The 23,444-nt window shown below is 41.9% G+C and overlaps 1 protein-coding gene across 1 annotated transcript in view; it reads right to left on the bottom strand.

Moving 5' to 3' along the window:
• The window catches only part of LOC139385590 (nck-associated protein 5-like), an 80,312-nt gene that overhangs the window by 38,556 nt on the left and 18,312 nt on the right, over positions 1 to 23,444 (bottom strand). The window contains 2 exon segments of the mRNA XM_071130789.1: positions 8,860 to 8,979; positions 15,345 to 15,383. Of these exon segments, the coding sequence (XP_070986890.1) occupies positions 8,860 to 8,979; positions 15,345 to 15,383 (159 nt within the window).

Genomic DNA, 23,444 nt, shown 5'->3' with positions numbered 1-23,444 from the left:
AGCACCACAGAAAACGTCTGCGCTCAAACATAATGTGTTGCTAACGCATTCATTCCTGAAAAGCGATCTGGTAGAAATGCAACACCAAGATGAGTCCCTCGCCACTTTGATGGCGTTCCCTTCAGATCCTGTCAACCACCCAGTGTCCGAACTGGCTTTGGCAGGTTCACACGACTTGCGTTCGCTGTACACAACTAAACAGCACCTCACACTTGTAGATGACCTACTGGTGTATGTTTCAGAAACCGACACCGCTCGAAGGTGGGCGGTTCCTAAAACACAGAGGGGGATAATGATAGCCCATGCCCACGACGAGCCATGTGGAGGCCATAGGGGGGTCAAGGCTACATGTGAAACATTGCGACAGGTGGCCTACTGGCCTCACATGGAACAAGACGTGGCCCAATACGTGAGGGTGTGTCTAGTTTGCTACCAGTGTCAACCCTCCAAGCCACTTCACAGAGCACTCCTGCAACGCAAGGGTGTGTCTTACCCCTGGAGCTCGATCCAGATCGACTGGGTCGGCCCAGTTGCCAGGTCAGCCAGAGGCAACAAGTATCTCCACAGTGACTTGCGCATTCACAAAGCTGGTGGAGTGCCTGCCGGCGACCAATGACACAGCGGAAACCACGGCCGTTCTTTTGCGAAACCACGTTTTCAGTCGTTTCGGCCTGCCAGGAGAAACCGTGGACAGCGACAGAGGAACCCACTTTTCGGCAGCTGTAATGACCGAACTGTGGAGGCTTCTGGGAGTCAAAGCTAAACTCCACATCACATACCACCCTAGGAGCTCTGGCAGGGTAGACAGGAGCAACCAAACAATCAACAGAATCTTGAGGAAATATGTGGTAGCCAACCACAAAGATTGGGACCTCAAACTCCCATTGGTACTGATGGCGATCAGAGCCACACGCAACAGGTCTACAGGAATAACACCATTCGAGATGATGACGTACCATCCGGGAGATGTCGCCGCAGCCACCGCCTACACGGCTCATCAATTCATGACCGACCTGTGGAACCATCTCCAACCTTTGCGTATGCTCAAGGACAGTTGGAAAGAAGTGCAGAAGGGGACAATACCTATTATGACAAGAAGGCCTCACACCACGTGTTCGAGGTCGGGGATAAGGTGTGGTACTACATATACACCAAACCCGCGGGCGTCGCCACAAAGTTTCTGCCCCACTGGACGGGGCCACACGAGACTGTGGTGAAGCTATCACCTGTAGCTTACCAGATCAGAATCAGCAAAGGTCAACAAAACGCCACATTAAAGTGGATCCACCAGAACCAAATCAAGTTGTACACTCCCCCCATTGGAATAGAAGGGGTGCTAGCCAGCACCGAATAGATAAAAACCTAGCAAAGTCAGAGGTACTAAGAAAAATCTTAAGTACCCTCAGCTGATCCCTTCCAGGAGATCAGTACGTTGCACCTACCATCTCGTATTTGCTTCCCAGCTACCAGATATACATCTGTTGACACTATTGATATTGTCCTGCACTGTAATGTTTCAAAATAAGAAAACCAGAAAAAGTTGTCAAAACATTTTTTGTTTACAAAAACAAATACCTTAAATAATCCAACAATCTCTGATTATGCGTTTCTGTAGGATGGAGTTCATTTGGCTGATCCTGATACTCTGCGCCCTAGTCAAAACCAACCCAGCAGACGTTCCCACAAACGGACCCCCTACGGGAATCTCCGCGACGACCCAGGACTCCTCATAACTAACTGCAGAGTGCACACGCAAAGGGTGTATGTCCGCCTAGATGCAGAGAATGTGTACCGCCAACACATTCCACCTGCGGCACATTTGAGTTGGGCCGGGGCTGACTGGACCAGCCAGGCAATTAAGCACGCCCAGCTAGACTTTTGGCCCAACTCCAAAAGTTCACAGTAACCCAGCCAGAACTAGCAGAGCCCAGGTGAGAGAAACAATTTGTCGGGGCGCAACTAACGATAGGGGCAGCCGTAGGGTCACTATTTGCCCTAGGTACCACTGCCGTCAACGCAGTCAGTCTTGCCACAGTCAACAGGAATGTTAGGGAGATTACTGAAGAGATGCCACTTATTCAGCAGCAGATGAAGGCACAGGCCCTCAGGTTGCAACATGTGGGAAAGTCTCTCCAGGACACTATTCTGGTGGTCAACACACACGCTACTCTCCTGAACAAAACTCTCCTGTCTGTAGGAAAGCTAGCAGAGGTCATGAACCATGACTATGCCCATGTCCAATTGGTTCGATTGTTACTGGAGGTTATTCTCTGTGAAGTTAGCTCTTCTATGGACCACTTGGCCATGAATAGAATCCCCTCATATCTAGTGCCCCTCTCAATGGTGCACAACATATTGACCTCAGCTACTTCAACCACGATAAGGCCATTACAGTCACATTTGGCTTATAGTCTGGGGTCGACCATCCCAATACACGTTGATGTTGATCGTAATGAAGTGGGATTTCTACTGATGCTGCCGGTTGTTGAACTGGAGAATATCTACAGATTGAAAACAGTTCTCAATGTAGGATTTTGGCGCGACGGTAACCACGTATAGATTGCCACGCCCCCAGTTGTAGCTTAACAGGAATTACAACCCAGATTTCCATCTCACCCCTAACCTGTTTATGTGTACTCTAACCAAAGATGTCCACTACCTCTGTCCTAGCGAACCGTTTGTCAGGGATAACACTGAGCGTCTTTGTGGTATTAAAGCTAATCACCAGGCAAAGAATGCTGTAGAGCCAAACTAACAGCCAGGGATGGGGTCACCAACCACACAAGGGGAGGTGGTAGGGAACCGATGGTTGGTCAACACACTGTTCGCGTCCGCCACTATGACTTACGAACGCCATGACTCCATCACCCAATTGAACCTCCCCAACCAGACTGTTTTTGCTAAGGTACCAGAGGGGACGATTATTCACATAGACGACCTCGCTCTATACCAACTTCCCGACAACAGGATAGACACAGAGATTGAAATGCCGGACGCTTTCGCTAAACGTTCCCTTGAGTTACCACAAGCCATTCAAAACCAAATCCAGTACGAGGGTCCGTGCAGATTCACGGGCTATACGGCGTTCAGAACGAGACTGTCAGAGGCAACTGGTTAATTAGCGGCTGTTGTAAAATCGATATTCTGATATTCTTTGAGTTAATTTGGGAAATAGAAATAGAGCACCCATGGTGCCCCAGGTTAATGAGTTAATAATTGCTTGATTCAGTTAGTCACGTAATTAGAAACTTGTGATCATTCGATGAGCAACAGTCATCACATGAACTAATACAACGTCACGACACTGGTCATTTATGAACATGTTGGCCATGTTCTGTTATAATCTCCACCCAACACAGCCAGAAGAGGACTGGCCACCATAGCCTGGTTCCTCTCTAGGTTTCTTCCTAGGTTTTGGCCTTTCTATTGAGTTTTTCCTAGCCACCGCGCTTCTACACCTGCATTGCTTGCTGTTTGGGGTTTTAGGCTGGGTTTCTGTACAGCACTTTGAGATATCAGCTGATGTACGAAGGGCTATATAAATACATTTGATTTGTTTTGATCAAGTTTGCAGACATAGTGGGCTATTACAAAATGTCATATTATTGCAATGTTAATGTGTTGGCTACTCTTGTGTGCCATGGGCAATAGCTTGTGGATTGCGTGGTGCTACTGAAATTAATCACCTGTGCATGTTCTGTTCTTGAACGCAGTTGTTGTGTTGTGGTTTGTTGAGTAATTGGGAGTAGTGCTTCTGTGCAAGGTTCCAGTGATAAGTGAGTCGGTCCACTTTTCTGGATTTAGTTGGGCGGCAACTGCATGGAGAGCTCTCAGCTCTGTTTTGTAAGCAGTGAGCTCATTCAGTTGTGGGAGTTAGGAGTAGGACACATGCTCTTCTGTATGATAGACAGTTTAGTTTAAGTTGATTCGAATCTCTCTCTTTCCTTCCTCTCTGTCCCTCTCCCTCTCTCCCTCTTCTCTTCTCTCCCCCTTGTGGTAGACATCAAGTGATCTGGAGCAGTGCTAGCAATAGTCTCCCACTTCTATTTTGTATTAGTTTACCATTCTAAACTTGGCGAAAAGGAAATAAGAACACCAAATATGGGGCATGGCATTCTCTCGCCCTCGGCTCGCAGGCCTTCTCCGGCCCATGTCAAACACATAGCCCACTAGCAAGCAACAGGGCACGGCCCCGCCGGTGCTGGATTAAGATCAGTGCTTTTTTCCGTGATAGCTTACATAGCTGTCCATGGTCCTAAAACTGATTTTTTTTTGTGCTCCGTTTTATTAGGTACAATCTTTTGTTTACTAATTTAGTTACAACACCCCTCTAGTTTTTCCCATTATCTCTCTCACACACCTGTTGTAATTATGAAGTACAAAGAAATGTGCTCACTGTTCGCAAAATGATTTTTTTTTGCAAACAGCCACATGTTACATGAACCTTTTGTGACTAGGGGGCAGTATTTTCATTTTTGGATAAAAACCGTTCCCGTTTTAAACGGGATATTTTGTCACGACAAGATGCTTGACTATGCATATAATTGACAGCTTTGAATAGAAAACAATGACGTTTCCAAAACTGCAAAGATATTGTCTGTGAGTGCAACAGAACTGATGTTACAGGCGAAACCCAGATAAAAATCCAATCAGGAAGTGACACATTTTTTGAAAGCGCTTCATGCCAATGACTCCTTATATGGCTGTGAATGGGCTACGAATGAGCTTACACTTTCTACGTATTCCCCAAGGTGTCTACAGCATTGTGACGTCTTTTTACGCATTGATGTTGAAGTATAGCCGTAAGGGACCACATTGAGCAAGTGGTCACATGATGGCTCCCGCAGAAAATCTTGCGTAAAGTACTGAAGTAGCCATTATTCCAATCGCTTCTAATGAGAAACCAATTGTCCCGACGGATATATTATCGAATAAATATGTGAAAAACACCTTGAGGATTGATTCTAAACAACGTTTGCCATGTTTCTGTCGATATTATGGAGCTAATTTGAAAAACAGTTGGGCATTGTAGTGACCGCATTTTCCGGTCGATTTCTCAGCCAAACGTGAAGAACAAACGGGAGCTATTTCGCCTACAAAAATAATATTTTTGGAAAAAGGGAACATTTTCTATCTAACTGGGAGTCTCCTGAGTGAAAACATCCGAAGTTCTTCAAATGTAAATTATTTAATTTGATTGCTTTTCTTATTTTCGTGAAAATGTTTCCTGCTGCTAGCAGAGCCTAGCATAGTATTATGCCATGATAAACTTACACAAATGCTTGTCTCGCGTTGGCTGTAAAGCATATTTACAAGCTGTGTCTCAATATATTTCATTTGTGATTTTCATGAATAGGAAGATTTTCTAGGAAGATTTATGTCCACTGCGTTATGCTAATTAATTCCGGGTTTGAGAGTCACAAGAAGTTTACATTAATTGAGGCTGCAGTGATAGTGTTACCGAGCGAATCTTGTCCTATGCTTAGGCTACTCATCACATTAGGAGTTATATTTTATTGTTAGTCTGCATAGATGCATGCAATGCTTTATTATAAAGCATCCCTACTCAAAATAATTTCCCATGGCTATGTCTAATCCCACTTGAGTCTTGTACTGTAGTAACACATATTGCACCCTATCAGATCTGTACCAATACAACTCCACGCAGCCACTGATCTCCGGCAGGAAGAAGCCCAGTCAGTTGCACCCTTGGCAAGTTGGTCAATTTGACCTTAATAGAAAAGGCCAGGCATGTGGAACGAAGTCTTACTGCACTTGTAAGCATACAGTAGACTTAATGAACTGGCAGGGGATTCATACATTTCATAAATGTTCTATGCTATGTTCAAACCATGACCATTTCAAGTGAGGAAATTTTTTGGTTGAAAATAGCTAGAAAGAGACTTGATTAATATAATTATTTGTATCTGTTATTTCCTCTCTCTATTGTAATATTTTTTTCTTCAGATGAAATAGCAATAGGAAAATCTCCCAAGATTCTTACTCCCTGGTGGATCTGTGCAGCCTCCTACTGCTGTTCATGGCTTTGCAAAGAGATGAACAACCCACCATACTGTAGATGTCAAAACACTGTGCAACACTGCACAGGGAGTAGGTGTGCTGAATCCCCCACTGGATGAATACATGAATAGTGTCTGTCTACGTTGGGCTAATCTATTTTGAACATTAAGGTATTAACAAAGTAGCTCCTAGAATTCTTTAGGTCAGCAATACTCTTAGATGACAGAATATCATTTGGATGCAATTTCTGTTCCAGATGAAAGTTGCAAGTGACATGATCTCAAGCAACTTTGTTGATACACGAAGCATTTCAGATGCATTTGAAATTGCATGCGTCATGCAACCCTGTAATACACCACATCATGGTTTCATAAATTATTTGTTTATCAAATGTTTGGTAATTGTAACAGCATCAACATAGACAAAATGCTGGCTGTACAATTTAGCTAGCTCGCCAAAATGCTGCCTATTTGCCAACCATGTTTTACCAAACTAGCTAGCTTAATGCAGTTCATGTTGGAGCATTTCTGTTGAAACTGGACAGAGATAGATCTACGTTCACTTTTAAAATGACATTTATTGAATGCCCGATCATTTACATAAACCCTGACTGGCCATGGTGTCCAGAATTTTTCATACATTTCCCATTTGGCATGTCTGCTCTGTCATGGTTTGAAGCAGCATTGACACCTGTGTTGACATGACAACTGGGTCTTAGTTCCAAACGCTCACTGATTGGACATTGCCTACTGTACAGTCAGTTGCGTGAAATAGAATTGATTTATATCTAAATTTTTGGGGGTGACACACTGAGTAACCCAGATGCAACTGTGTTGCAAGCAACATAAAATGCATCCAGATTGCTTCGTGTGTCATAGGCTTAAGCTATTCAAGGCAATAGAGGTTGGGTATCATCTGTTTTGGACATGCCTGTAGCTCGCTTGAAATCAACAACATGCTCCTTTTGAATATCTAATAGAACAAATAACAAGATAATTGGCTGTCATAACACTGTAATAATAAATCATTCAGAAATATCATTTCATTACATAAGTATGAAGATATCCCTCTAGTGGTGTGGGGGCTGTGCTTTGGCAAAGTGGGTGGGGTTATATCCTTCCTGCTTGGCCCCGTCCGGGGGTATCATCGGATGGGGCCACAGTGTCTCCATCCGTGAAATTATTATAACTTACTTGGATATTACTAATTTAACTTATTCTTAAGATTCATAGTGAATTTGAAGTAGACAAGTACGGTTCTATGGTGGAAAGTGCATTGATATGTTATTGCTCTTAAAGAAAACCTCTGTATCTCTCTTTAAAGGCACAATGTGAGATTTGAAACTAAACTTGTTTTGGTAAACAGCAAAGGGATGGATCTAGAGAAATGGAACAGCTCTTAAATTCAAAGACAGAGCAATGGATGAAAGGTTTGACTATCCATGAGCTCAAAATAATAGTTCTACCCATGTTTTGAAGCTATACAGTGTTTGTTTACAATTATATCGTTTAGAAACAAGAAAGTAAAACAATAACAATTTTGAGTTATGCTGGGGTAAGACAATAGAACTAAGCTCATGAGACTTTTGTAAGTCATAGTCTTCAATAACCAGTGGCTATATATCGTTACCAAGCCTACCCCCTCCTTTTTCGAACATTCTGTTAAAAATCGCGCAACTTTTCAGCGTCCTGCTACTCATGCCAGGAATATAGTATATGCATATGATTAGTATGTGTGGATAGAAAACACTCTGAAGTTTCTAAAACTGGTTAAATCACGGCTGTGACTATAACAGATCGTGTTTTTCATCGAAAAGCGCAAGAAAAACTGCTCACTGAAAGCTAAAAATAATATCCATGCGTCACTTTCATGGATTGTTAAAAGGGCACAAAATTAGTTATGGACCTGCATGCAATTCCTACAGATTCCACACGATGTCGCCATTGTCGTCATTATCCGGGGAGTTTTTTGTTGGTAAATCCAACTAACTGGATTCCATTTCTTCCGGTCTCCGCCAGGATGTTTTGAAGTGCACATTGTCGGCCATTGATTTGAAGACGAGGAGCTATTGAATACACATCGCCCTGTAATCATTTTGATAGATTATAAACGTTTACTAATACCTAAAGTTGGATCACAAAAGTATTTCGAAGTGTTTTGTGAAAGTTTATCGTCGACTTTTTTAATTTTAAAAAATGACGCTGCATTTTAAAACGATGTTTTTTTCTGAATTACACAGCTTCCATAGATGGCTATTTTGGGTATATATGGACCGATTTAATTGAAAAAAAGACCCAATAGTGATGTTTATGGGGCATATAGGAGTGCCAAGAAAGAAGCTCGTCAAAGGTAATGAATGTTTTATATTTTATTTCTGCGTTTGTGTATCGCCGGGTACGCTAAATCTTTTGTTTACGTCGCATTCAGGCATTTTGGGGTGTTGCATGCTATCAGATAATAGCTTCTCATGCTTTCGCCGAAAAGCATTTTAAAAATCTGACTTGTTGGCTAGATTCACAACGAGTGTAGCTTTAATTCTATACCCTGCATGTGTATTTTGGTGAACGTTTGAGTTTTAACGAGTACATTTAGCATTTAGCGTAGCGCATTTGCATTTCCAGGTGCCTAGTTGAGACATCTGCGTCTCAAGTAGGATCAAGAAGTTAAAAGTCAAAATGACTAGTCAAAAAAAATGTATCTACCAATTCTAGACTACACGTTCAAGGTCATCACCTTATATTGTTATTATAAACCCATGAACCTGCTCAAATGCGATTGTGGCATGCTTATGACTGGTCAATATTTGTCTTTATCCAGTCTATGCCAAGCCCAGCCTACCTGAGAGATAGGGTCGGTGGATGTTTTGACCCGCTGCTGGAACAGAACGTTCAGTATGCGGTTCTGCTGCTCCAAGTCAAACACGCGTGTCCTCAGCTTCACACACTCCTCCTTCAGGTCCTGGAGATTCACCCACATAAACACAATAATGGTTGGTTTAAATGTTGTACAGTATAAACCAGCTTTAGAATTATACAGTTGAAGTCGTAAGATTGCATACACTTCGGTTGTAGTCATTAAAACTCTAAATTAAATTTTCAACCACTCCACACATTTCTGGTTAAAAAAAACTATAGTTTTGAAAAGTCGGTTAGGACATCTACTTTGTGCATGACACAAGTAATTTTTCCAACAATTGTTTAAAGACAAATTATTTCACTGTATCACAACGCCAGTAGGTCAGAAGTTTACATACACTAAGTTGAATGTGCCTTTAAACAGCTTGGAAAATTCCTGAACATTATGTCATGGCTTTAGAAACTTCTGATAGGCTAACTGACATAATTTGAGTCAATTGGAGTTGTACCTGTGGATGTATTTAAAGGCCTACCTTCAAACTCAGTGCCTCTTTGCTTGACATCATGGGAAAATCAAAAGAAATCAGCCAAGACCTCAGAATTGTTTTTTTTAGACCTTCACAAGTCTGGTTCATCTTTGGGAGCAATTTCCAAACGCTTGAAGGTAAAACGTTCATCTGTACAAACAATAGTACAAACACCAGTACAAACACCATGGGACCACGCATCCATCATACCACTCAGGAAGGTGACGCGATCTGTCTCCTAGAGATGAACATACTTTGGTGCAAAAAGTGCAAATCAATCCCAGAACAACAGCAAAGGACCTTGTGAAGATGCTGGAGGAAACAGGTACAAATGTATCTATATCCACAGTAAAACGAGTCCTATATCGACATAACCTGAAAGGCCGCTCAGCAAGGAATAATCCACTGCTCCAAAACCGACATAAAGAAGCCAGACTACGGTTTGCAACTGCACATGGGGACAAAGATCTTATTTTTTGGAGACATGTCCTCTGGTCTGATGAAACAAAAATAGAACTGTTTGGTCATAATGACCATCCTTATGTTTGAAGGAAAAAGGGGGAGGCTTGCAAGCTGAAGAACACCATCCCAACCGTGAAGCACGGGGGTGGCAGCATCATGTTGTGGGGGTGCTTTGCTGCAGGAGGGACTGGTGCACTTCAAAAATAGATTGCATCATGAGAAAGGAAAATGACGTGGATATATTGAAGCAACATCTCAAGGGTATCAACCAGGAAGTTAAAGCTTGGTCGCAAATGGGTCTTCCAAATGGACAATGACCCCAAGCATTCTTCCAAAGTTGTGGCAAAATGGCCAAAGGATATCAAAGACAATGTATTGGAGTGGCCATCACAGCCCTGACCTCAATCCCATAGAAAAATTGTGGGCAGAACTGAAAAAGCGTGTGTGAGCAAGGAGGCCTACAAATCTGACTCAGTTACACCAGCTCTGTCAGGAGGAATGGGACAAAATTCACCCAACTTATTGTTGGAAGCTTGTGGAAGGCTACCTGAAACGTTTGACCCAAGTTGAACAATTTAAAGGCAACGCTACCAAATACTAATTGAGTGTATGTAAACGTCTGACCCACAAGGAATATAATGAAAGAAATAAAAGCTGAAATAAATAATTCTCTACTATTATTCTGACATTTCACATTCTTAAAATAGAGTGGTGATGCTAACTGACCTAAGACAGGGAATTGTTATTAGGATCAAATGTCAGGAATTGTGAAAAACTGAGTTTAAATATATGTAAACTTCCAACTTCAGCTGTATATAGACAGGTGTGTGCCTTTCCAAATCATGTCCAATCAATTGAATTTATCACAGGTGGATTCCAATCAAGTTGTCAAAATATCTCAAGGATGATCAATGGACACAGGATGCACCTGAGCTCAAGTTTGAGTCTCATAGCAAAGGGTCTGAATACTTATGTAAATAAGTTATTTCTGTTTTATATTTTTAATAAATGTTCAAACAATTTGCTTCATCATTATGGGGTATTGTGTGTTGATTTATTTAATCAATTTTAGAATAGGCTGTAACGTAACAAAATGTGGAAAAAAATGGGTCGGAATACTTTCCCGAATGCACTGTATTTTGGTATGATACCCACATACTGAAGTTAACCAGATTTAGCTATATCTGGTTATATGTTATGACCCATATGCGGTCAGCCAAGACCCATATGAGGTCTTGGTTGATTTCTTTAGATTTTCCAATGCTTTATGTCAAGCAAAGAGGCACTGAGTTTGAAGGTAGGCCTTGAAATACATCCACAGGCACACCTCCAATTATTATTATTTTTATTATTATTATTACTTTATTTAACTTCTTATGGCTGGGGGCAGTATTGAGTAGCTTGGATGAATAAGGTGCCCAGAGGTGCCCAGAGTAAACTGCCTGCTCCTCAGTCCCAGCTGCTAATATATGCATAGTATTAGTATATTAGTATATTATAAACACTCTGAATTTTCTAAAACTTTTTAAATGATGTCTGTAAGCATGACTGTAAGTATTGAAGGAACATTGAAGATTTATGTTAAAAACATCCTAAAGATTGAGTCTATACTTCGTTTGACATGTTTCTACGGACTGTAACGGAACATTGACTTTTCGTCTGCTCCTAGCGAACGCGCTTCGTGAGTTTGGATTTGTTTACCAAACGTGCTAACAAAAGGAGCTATTTGGACATAAATGATGGACATTATCGAACAAAACAAACATTTATTGTGGAACTGGGATTCCTGGGAATCTGATGCATTCTGATGAAGATCATCAAAGGTAAGTTAATATTTATAATGTTATTTCTGACTTCTGTTGACTGCACAATATGGCGGATATCTTTTTGGCTTGTTTGGGCTCCGAGCGCCGTACTCAGATTATTGCATGGTTTGCTTTTTCCGTAAAGCTTTTATGAAATCTGACACAGCGGTTGCATTAAGGAGAATTGTATCTAAAGTTCCATGTCTAACACTTGTATTTTCATCAACATTTATTATGAGTATTTCTGTAAATTGATGTGGCTCTCTGCAAAATCACTGGTTGTTTTAAAACTACTGAACATAACGCGCCAATGTATACTGAGATTTTTTTACATAAATATGAACTTTATCGAACAAAACATACATGTATTGTGTAACATGAAGTCCTATGAGTGTCATCTGATGAAGATCAAAGGTTAGTGATTAATTTTCTCTATTTCTGATTATTGTGACTCCTCTCTTTGGCTGGAAAAATGGCTGTGTTTTTCCGTGACTTGGCTCTGACCTAACATAATCGTTGGTGGTGCTTTCGCCGTAAAGCCTATTTAAAATCGGACACTGTGGTGGGATTAACAAGAAGTGTATCTTTAAAATGGTGTGAAATAATTGTATGTTTGAGGAGTTTTAATATTGGGATTTCTGTTGTTTTGAATTTGGAGCTCTGCACTTTCACTGGCTGTTGTCATATCGATCCCGTTAGCGGGATCTCAGCCCTAAGAAGTTTAACCAGGTAGGCTAGCTCAATTCAAATGTATTTATAAAGCCCTTCTTACATCACCTGATGTCACAAAGTGCTGTACAGAAACCCAGCCTAAAGCCCCAAAATGCAAACAATGCAGGTGTAGAAGCACGGTGGCTAGGAAAAACTCCCTAGAAAGGCCAGAACCTAGGAAAAAACTTAGAGAGGAACCAGGCTATGAGGGGTTGGCTGTCCTCTTCTGGCTGTGCTGGGTGGAGATAACAGAACATGGCCAAGATGTTCAAATGTTCATAGATGACCAGCAGGGTCAAATAATAATAATCAGTTGACATGTTCTCATTTACAACTGCAACCTGGCCAAGACAAACCAAAGCAGTATGACACAAACAACAACACAGAGTTACACATGGAATTAACAAGCATACAGTCAATAACACAATAGAAAAAAAAGAAAGTCCATATACAATGTGTGCAAATGGCGTGAGGAGCTAAGGCAATAAATAGGCCATAGTAGCGAAGTAATTACAATTTAGCAAATTAACACTGGAGTGATAGATGTGCAGATGATGATGTGCAAGTAGAAATACTGGTGTGCAAAAGAGCCGAAAACTTTGGAAGTATGCTTGTGGTCATACTTCCAAAGCTTCTAAAGCCATGACAGAATTTTCTGGAATTTTCCAAGCTGTTTAAAGGCACAGTCAACTTAGTGTAATGTAAACTTCTGACCCACTGGAATTGTGACACAATGATTTATAAGTGAAATAATCTGTCTGTAAACCATTTTTGGACAAATTACTTGTGTCATGCACAAAGTAGATGTCCTAACCGACTTGCCAAAACTATAGCTTCTTAACAAGAAATTTGTGGAGTGGTTGAAAAACAAGTTTTAATGCCTTAATGACCTAAGAGTATGTAAACTTCCAACTTAAACTGTAAGGTCCCACAGTTGACATTTCATGTCAGAGCAAAAACCAAGCCATGAGGTCGAAGGAATTGTCCGTAGAGCTCCAAGACAGGATTGTGTCGAAGCACAGATCTGGGGAAGGTTATCAAAACATTTTTGCAGCATTGAAGGTCCCCAAGAACACTGTGGCTTCCAACAACATTTATTTAGAAATCAAGGCAAACTTAACCAGCATGGCTTCAACAGCATTCTGCAGTGACACGCCATCCCATCTGGTTTGTGCTTTGTGGGACTATCATTTGTTTTTCAACAGGACAATGACCCAACAGGACACCAACACACCTCCAGGCTGTGTAAAGACTATTTGACAAAGAAGGAGAGTGATGGAGTGCTGTATCAGATGACCTGGCATCCACAATCACCTGACCTCAACCCAATTGAGAAGGTTGAGGATAAATTGGACGCAGAGTGAAGGAAAAGCAGCCAGCAAGTGCTCCGCATGTGGGAACTCCTTCCAGACCGTTGGAAAATCATTCCAGGTGAAGCTTGTTGAGAAAATCCCATGAGTGTGCAAAGCTGTCATCAAGGCAAAGGGTGGCTACTTTGAAGAATCTCAAATATGAAATATATTTTGATTTTTTGAACACTGTTTTGGTTAATACATGATTCAATATGTGTTATTTCATCGTGTTGATGTCTTCACTATTATTCTACAATGTATAACATTGTAAAAATAAAGAAAAACCTTTGAATGAGTATATGTGTCCAAAATATTTGCTGGTACTGTACTTAAATGGAAGACGTTTGGAACTACCAAGTCTTATTCTAGAGCTGGCCGCTGTCCAAACTGAGCAATCGGAGGAGAAGGGCCTTGGTCAGGGAGGTGACTAAGAAGCCAATGGTCACTCTGACAGAGCTCAAGAGTTCCTCTGTGGAGATGGGAGAACCTTCCAGAAGGACAACCATCTCTGCAGCACTCCACCAATCAGGGCTTTATGGTAGAGTGGCCAGACGGAAGCCACTCCTCAGTAAAAAGCACACGACAGCCTGCTTGGAGCTTTCCAAAAGGCCCCTAATGGACTCTCAGACCATGAGAAACAAGATTCTCTGGTCTGATGAAAACAAGATTGAACTTTTTGGCCTGAAAGCCAAGCGTCACGCCTGGAGGAAACCTGGCACCATCATACAGTGAAGATCCTTGATGAAAACCTGCTCCAGAGCGCTCAAGACCTCAGACTGGGGCGAAGGTTCACCTTCCAACAGGACAACAACCCTAAGCACACAGCCAAGACAACACAGGAGTGGCTATGGGACAAGTTTCTGAATGTCCTTGAGTGGCCCAGCCAGAGCCCTGACTTGAACCTGATCGAACATCTCTGGAGAGAACTGAAAATAGCTGTGCTGCGACGCTCCCCTTCCAACCTGACAGGGCTTGAGAGGTTCTGCAGAGAAGAATGGGAGAAACTCCCCAAATACAGGTGTGCCAAGCTTTTAGCATCTTACCCAAGAAGACTCGAAGCTGTAATCACTGCCAAAGGTGTTTTAACAAAGTATTGAGTAAAGGTTCTCAATACTTACGTAAATGTGATATTTAAGTTTTTTATTTGTATACATTTGCAAAAAATTAGAATAATCTGTTTTTGCCTTGTCATTATGGGATATTGTGTGAAGATTGATGAGGGGGGGAAACAACTGACTACATTTTAGAATAAGGATGTCACATAACAAAATGTGGAAAAAGTCAAGGAATCTGAATACTTTCCGAATGCACTGTATAGCCTACAAACATGGACCTTAATGAAAATCATCATTAGACTTTGCTACCCCAAAGTGGATAAATATGTGAAATTTGACCTGCTGGCCGATGGAATACATGGCAAGTCCGCAGAAATTTGACAAGCATACACCAACAGTTAAAGTGAGCATGTGGTCTTTCAGTTTCAGTAGTCATGACTTGCTACCTAGTACACAACTATGTATCATTATGACATTCCACCATTATTTCTCTCATAGCCTCCATTATACTTGATAAGACTTACTGATGCTTCAATCAAACAAAACAAAGACAAACCTTTTGAGTGAGGAGAGCTTGAACCACCTGATTAGCCACCTTGAAGAGGAAGACAGGGAAGAGAGAGGAGGTAAATGAAATAGAGAGACATTGCATAAACAACACTCTCAACATTCACCCACAATGACATCTGCTAAATATGTGCATGTGACTGATACATTTTTTATTTGATTCTTCCAGGCTTGCGTGAAGAATGGAGATTTTCACGAGAGACATTTATTCACTTCCCCAATGTTTTAATTGTTGTCTCAATTGGTTGTTTGTTTCAAGGGCTCTACTTATTATTTTCATTCAATATTATCAACAACATTAATGGAGTGTTCAGATGCTGGTCAGACGTGGGAAACTTCCTAATAAGGGGAGGTGTCATAAAAATAAAATGCACCCCCCTCCCAACGTAAAAAATATTTTCACACAAGCCTCTCCTTGCACCCCCTCCCCAACATATTTTAATTCTTTACACGACCCCCCCTAATGTAAAAAACAATTGCACACCTTCCCCCTCCGATTTAACAACAACAGAAAATACGACCACAAGTAACAATGACCATAACGAACCTGTGTTTATAAACATGGATATCGACTTTCCCACTTCAGCATGCTTTTGTGGCACAGTCCATGCTACTCAGGGTTAGAAGGTTTGCCAACCACCACAAACGACCTAACTCTCCCTGCCTGTTCCATTAGACCTACACTACGATGAGAGCCAGCTGCAGACAATGATCAGCTAGGTGGAAATCAGATTTTCAAAATATTGATGCTATATTGCCGCTCAGAACGGAGAGGAAGCAGAGTGTGCGTTAAGCCTTCCTGAATAACTGGGCCTGCTAGGAGCATATGTGGCCAAATTATTATAGGATGACTTGGGAGAATGATGATCCGCAACACACAGTGCATCTCAGTATCAGAACGTAAAATATAGACAGACTGGGCTAATACTGTGCATTCTAACTTCTAAACTGTCAAAATTAATGGAATTAAATATTCAAATCACAGGGCATTTGCGCAATTATTTAAATGACATTTTCACTTCAGTTTACAGCCTAGAGTATAATTTTGTACTCACTTGAAAACAATAAAGCAATTATTCATTGCAATATGGTGTTGTAGGCTAGTCTAGGTAGGATAATTGTGCTGTCCCTAAACAAGATCAAGAGGGTAGCTTTTTGAGCCGTCTCATCTCTTCACTGTTCTTTCATGCACAATGACTCACCTGGCCTCTCCGCTTATGAAAATTGAAAATTGGTGCAACTTTGAATGATTTTATGTGGTATGATTGCTAGTTAGCATATTGTCACTATGAATAGTGGAGAGAGGGCAGGATAGACTATATTGACCTGTAGCATAGTTAGTGTGCGGTAAAGCGTAGTCAATTGCATAAGGGAAGTACCAAAACACCTCCATATATGGGAGGCGCACGCAAGCAGATAAATGTGTTGGTCCCATGTTTCATGAATAAAAATCCCAGACATTTTCCATTCACGGAAAAAAGCTTATTTCTCAAAATATTTTAGCACAAATTTGTTTACATTTCTGTTAGTGAGCATGTCTCCTTTGCCAAGATAATCCAGCGTCCTAACAGATGTGGCATATCAAGAAGCTGATAAAACGGTATGATAATTACACAGGTGCACCAGTGATGGGGACAATTAAAGGCCACTTTAAAATTTGCAGTTTTGTCACAAAACATAATGCCATAGATGCAATTGGCATGCTGACTGCAGGAATATCCACCAGAGCAGTTGCCAGAGAATTGAATTTTCATTTCTCCACCATAAGCTGCCTTCCACATTGTTTTAGAGAATTTGCCAGTACGTCCAACCGTCCTCACAACCACAGATCATGTGCAACCACACCAGCCCAGGACCTCCACATCCGGGTTCTTCACCTGCGGGATAGTCTGAGGGGGGTGGGGGGTGCTGAGAGGTATTTCTATCTGTAATAAAGCCCTTTTGTGGGTAAAAACTCATTCTGATTGGCTGGGCTAGGCTCCTCAGTGGGTGGGCCTGGATGCCAAGTGGGTGGGCTTATGCCCTCCCACATCCACCCATGGCTTTACCCCTGCCCTGTCATGTGAAATCCATAGATTAGGACCTAATACATTTACTTCAATTGACTGATTTCCTTATGTGAACTGTAAATAAGTCAAATCTTTGAAATTGTTTAATGAACAGATTTTTATTTTTATTCAGTACATATAGTAAAACCTGCAAAAGGGTGAATGTAAACCAGGGAAATAAATGCATCACCCTCATTTGTGCCCAATACAAAAACACACAACCGTCCCCTACTTTGGACAACCCACCCCAGTAAATTTTGAACTGTCGCTAAGAAGTCGTGAGTCTGACATGACTGTGTTCAAGTGCTATTACGTAAAGTCATTATTGAACCAATACAATTTTAGCTTTCTAGGTAAGTAAGCTAACGTTGCTAATAATAAAGTTCACTTGCTTGCTTAACATTGACAATATGGTGAAACTAGCTACATTATCTGCATTGATAAGTTTGTAATTCTAAAAAACGGATTTGTTGAAATCTTTTAGTTGAAAAGGTGAAAGGTCAGTGCTGAAACGCAACTCCCTCTGCAACTCAGGTAAGATCATTTTCTCTGAGTGTCCCACATGTAATTACGACTTGGAGCGTTGTTCAAGTGAAATTTCCCAGTCAGAACTCCAAACTTCCAGTAACTCCGTGTGACGTCCCGTTAATACTATCATCTACATTTCTACAGTTGTTGAATTGTGTCAAGCTGCTTGTGTGTGTGTGTGTGTGTGTGTGTGTGTGTGTGTGTGTGTGTGTGTGTGTGTGTGTGTGTGTGTGTGTGTGTGTGTGTGTGTGTGTGTGTGTGTGTGTGTGTGTGTGTGTGTATAGAACAGGGGTGCATTCAGGTCACTTGAACGTTTGCTAAGTTGCAGAACAGTTTGTACTGAACGGCATGTTTTCCCAAAACGTTCTTAAAGAGACTTTGAGATACGTCTCCTACATTCGGTGGATGTGCTGGGGTGTGGCTTGAAGCAGTGAGTGACGTATTTAAAGGGCAGTGTTGCATTTTTAACCCACAAACCCAACCCCTCCCTGTTTTTCAACTGATCATTCACTACAACACCATTTCCTTTCAATTTTATTCTATTACATTTTTATTTACTGATCGCAGTCCAGGCATTGGAACAGCGTAGGTGCAAATTGGCCACACCCCTCATTAAGTACAGGTGCTTACATAAGCCATGGTTAAACTCTAGTGTTTGTTGGTCAGAGGGAGAGAGATAATTAAGGGATTAGTTTGCACATGTGTTGCTCCAGGTTTTATAAGGTTATCCTCTTATACACCTTTTATCGCCTGCCTGTTGTGGAGGCTGACCTAGATGGAGGCCTCAACTCGTGACAATCCAAACCTTGAAATGGCTTTAAAACCTGTTATGGCTGGGGGTTCCGACAGCGGAATGTTTGGACAACATCCAGTGAAATTGCAGAGTGCGAAAAAATTATTAGAAATATTTAACTTTCATACAATCACAAGTGCAATACACCCAATTAAAGCTTGCCTTCTTATTAATCCAGCCACCATGTCAGATTTCAAAAAGGCTTTACAGCGAAAGCAAACCATTATATTATCTGAGGACAGCACCCTATCAAACAAACACATGGCAATCATATTTCAACCCGCCAGGAACGACACCAACCTCAGAAATAACGATCTAATTCAAGCCTTAACTTTGAAATCGCGGAAGAAGAAGTCGAACTGCGACAGGATTAATGACCCGAGAAATACGGAACGGACCAATGAACCGCGGGGATCTTCTTCTGTTGGACAAAATGACCAGCGGAACCGCAATAGAGACAGAGGCGGTTGGTGATTCTCCGTTCCCTCTCCTTAGTCGAGATGTGGATACCTCCCAGCTGCATGGGCTCAGCACCCGAGCCGGCAGAGGAAGATGGTAGTGATGCGGAGAGGGAGGCGACGGAGAGCGCGAGCTCCTTTCCACGAGCTCGGTGACGAAGATCAACCCGTCGCTCAATGCGAATAGCGAGTTCAATCAAGGAATCCACGCTGGAAGGAACCTCCCGGGAGAGAATCTCATCCTTTACCTCTGCGCGGAAACCCTCCAGAAGACGAGCGAGCAAGGCCGGCTCGTTCCAGCCACTGGAGACAGCAAGAGTGCGAAACTCAATAGAGTAGTCTGTTATGGATCGATTGCCTTGACATAGGGAAGACAGGGCCCTGGAAGCCTCCTCCCCAAAAACAGATCGATCAAAAACCCGTATCATCTCCTCCTTAAAGTCCTGATACTGGTTAGTACACTCAGCCCTTGCCTCCCAGATTGCCGTGCCCCACTCACGAGCCCGTCCAATAAGGAGAGATATGACGTAGGCGACACGAGCAGTGCTCCTGGAGTAAGTGTTGGGCTGGAGAGAAAACACAATATCACACTGGGTGAGGAACGAGCGGCATTCAGTGGGCTCCCCAGAGTAACACGGCGGGTTATTGATTCTGGGCTCCGGAGATTCGAAAGCCCTGGAAGTGGCCGGTGGATCGAGGCGGAGATGGTGAACCTGTTCTGTGAGGTTGGAGACTTGGGTGGCCAGGGTCTCAACGGCATGTCGAGCAGCAGACACTCCAATATGTCCCATAAACATCACAAATGGTCCTTTTGTTCGATTAATTCCGTTGTTATATCCCCAAAATGTATTTGGCGCATTTGATTCAGAAAAACACCGGTTCCAACTCGCCCAACATGACTACACATTATCTAATAAGTTACCGGTAATCGTGGTCCAAACACTTCAAACAACTTTCCTAATACAACTTTAGGTATTTTATACCGTAAATAATAGATCAAATTTAAGATGGAATAAATTGTGTTCAATAGCGGATAAAATGAAAGTGGAGCGAGCGCTAGGTTGCGCGCCCCAAACAAAACAGTACACTAGACTCAACCCTCATTCTGAATAGTCGTACTTCTTCATTACTCAAAAGAAAAACATCAACCAATTTCTAAAGACTGTTGACATCTAGTAGAAGCCCTTGGAACTGCAACCAGATGCCACTAGATTCCCATAGAAAACCAATTGAAAACATGGTCACCTCAACAAAGAAAAATCCTGGATGGTTTGTTCTCGGGTTTTCGCCTGCCAAATAAGCTATTTTTTCCCCTGTTATTTTACCAGGTAAGTTGACTGAGAACACGTTCTCATTTACAGCAACGACCCGGGGAATAGTTACAGGGAAGAGGAGGGGGATGAATGAGCCAATTGTAAACTGGGGATTATTAGGTTTGAGGGACAAATTGGGAATTTAGCCAGGACACTGAGGTTAACACCCCTACTCTCTGACCTCAGAGAGTCAGGACACCTGTTTAACGTCCCATCCAAAAGACAGCACCCTACACAGGGCAGTGGGATATTTTTTTAGACCAGAGGCAAGAGTGCCTCCTACTGGCCCTCCAACACCACTTCCAGCAGAATCTGGTCTCCCATCCAGGGACTGACCAGGACCTTAGCTTCAGAAGCAAGCCAGCAGTGGTATGCAGGGTGGTATGCTGTTGGTTCTGTTATATTCACATACATCCTTTTAACAGTTTTAGAAACTTTAGAGTGTTTTCTATCCAAATCTACAAATTATATGCATATCATAGCTTCTGGGCCTGAGTAGCAGGCAGTTTACTTTGGACACGCTTTTCATCCGGACGTGAAAATACCGCCCCCTATCCCAAACAGGTTTTAAGCTGCTGAACACCTCACTGTATCAAAAGTAGAAAATGTCTCACTGTTCTCATAGTTCAATTGAATGTTGTATCAGTTTCATATCAACCATCGTCTGTACTGATGCATGTTTGCATAATTCAGAATTACTATATCTTAAAACAAAGAAAAATTATTTGCAATTTTTTGGCCAATTGCCTTTTTTACCATCAGGCATTTTGAATTCTCATGACTACACTAAGTGTACAAAACATTAAGAACACATGCTCTTTCCATGACATAGACTGACCAGGTGAATCCAGGTAAAAGTTATGATTGCCTATTGATGTCACTTGTTAAATCCACTTCAATCAGTGTAGAGGAAGGGAAAGAGACAGATTAAAAAATTATTTTTATGCCTTGAAACATGGATTGTGCATAGCCCCAGGAAGATGTTTGGGTGTGGGGTTGCTGTGATGTTTTAGTTGGCAGGGAGGATGTTGATAATTTTTGGTTGACACGGGGGCAGGAAAAATGTTTTTGCCCTCACTAAATACGGCTGTATCGGTCTGCTAATACAGTGGGGGGGGGGGGGGGGGGGGGGGGGGTGCTGCAGCACCCTCAACACGCTTACTTCCCGCTGATATGGGATTGTCCATTCAGAGGGTGAAAGGGCAAGAATTTTGTTTTAAGTGCCTTAGAATGGGGTATGACAGTAGTTGCCAGGCGCACCGGTTTGTATCAAGAACTGCAACGCTGCTCGGTTTTCACGATCAACAGTTTCCAACATATCAAGAATGGTCCACCACCCAAAGGATATCTAGCCAACTTGACACAACTGTGGGAAGCATTGGAGTCAACATGGGCCAGCATCCCTTTGGAATGTTTTCAACACCTTGAAGAGTTCTTTTAACGATCGGGCTTTTTGCATTCTCATGACTACCTGTACCTTTCCAAAGTTCTGTATTAAACCTTTTACTTAGACTGGATCCTGGTCAAGTCTCCTCTTTTTCCTTTTCAATGTCAACTTGCCATTGCACATTTTTAAAACTATTTATTATCATGGTGAAATCTCCTGTCTTTTCAAGAATATGGCTTTTAATGTGAGAGGCCCTCGGTTCGCTTCCACGCAGTTAAAAAAAAATGTGTTGAGTTGGTAGCATTGAATATGCAATATGAATGAAGGTAGCAGAATGTCATGAGGGGCTTGAACTTATTACTTGATCTCAGTTATATAATTGAGCAATTATGTAGTTTAGTTTCAGAGAACGTGCTGATCATTCAACATTTTGGGGATGTCAAGAGTGATGTTGAGTGCACTGCACATTGCTGACTGTGTGAGCTGGTAGGGGGCAGAGATGCTTTAGAAATGTGACTTTAGACTTAAGATCCTTACAGAAGACAGTGGTCCTTTTGGAGGGTACTGTGATAGCTGATGTGTTGCTACTGGTGACAAAGATGAACTGGCTGGTTGCATCACAGTGACCACTAATTCACTGCTATTCATGGCAAAATTGAATCTAATGAGTTAAGCTCTCCTTATGTAATATTCATAAGAGCTGGAGGATGGGAGGAAGGCTGAAGATTCACACATAGCAGTAAACATAAGCAGAAACTTGAACACAGATATTAATATTTTTTGTCTGATTGTGTCAACCAGAACTGTATCATGCTGGTTCTGCTAAAAATACAGTGGGGCAAAAAAGTATTTAGTCAGCCACCAATTGTGCAAGTTCTCCCACTTAAAAAGATGAGAGATCATCATATGTACACTTCAACTATGACAGACAAAATGATAAAAAAAATCAAGAAAATCACATTGTAGGATTTTTATTGAATTTATTTGCAAATTATGGTGGAAAATAAGTATTTGGTCATCTACAAACAAGCAAGATTTCTGGCTCTCACAGACCTGTAACTTCTTCTTTAAGAGGCTTCTCTGTCCTCCACTCGTTACCTGTATTAATGGCACCTGTTTGAACTTGTTATCAGTATAAAAAACACCTGTCCACAACCTCAAACAGTCATACTCCAAACTCCACTATGGCCAAGACCAAAGAGCTGTCAAAGGACACCAGAAACAAAATTGTAGACCTGTACCAGGCTGGGAAGACTGAATCTGCAATAGGTAAGCAGCTTGGTTTGAAGAAATCAACTGTGGGAGCAATTATTAGGAAATGGAAGACATACAAGACCACTGATAATCTCCCTCGATCTGGGGCTCCACGCAAGATCTCACCCCGTGGGGTCAAAATGATCACAAGAACGGTGAGCAAAAATCCCAGAACCACACGGGGGGACCTAGTGAATGACCTGCAGAGAGCTGTGACCAAAGTAACAAAGCCTACCATCAGTAACACACTACGCCGCCAGGGACTCAAATCCTGCAGTGCCAGACGTGTCCCCCTGCTTAAGCCAGTA

Source organism: Oncorhynchus clarkii, chromosome 3, assembly GCF_045791955.1.
Source record: "Oncorhynchus clarkii lewisi isolate Uvic-CL-2024 chromosome 3, UVic_Ocla_1.0, whole genome shotgun sequence".
Lineage (NCBI taxonomy): Eukaryota > Metazoa > Chordata > Actinopteri > Salmoniformes > Salmonidae > Oncorhynchus > Oncorhynchus clarkii.
This window is presented reverse-complemented; position numbering and strand designations above follow the sequence as displayed.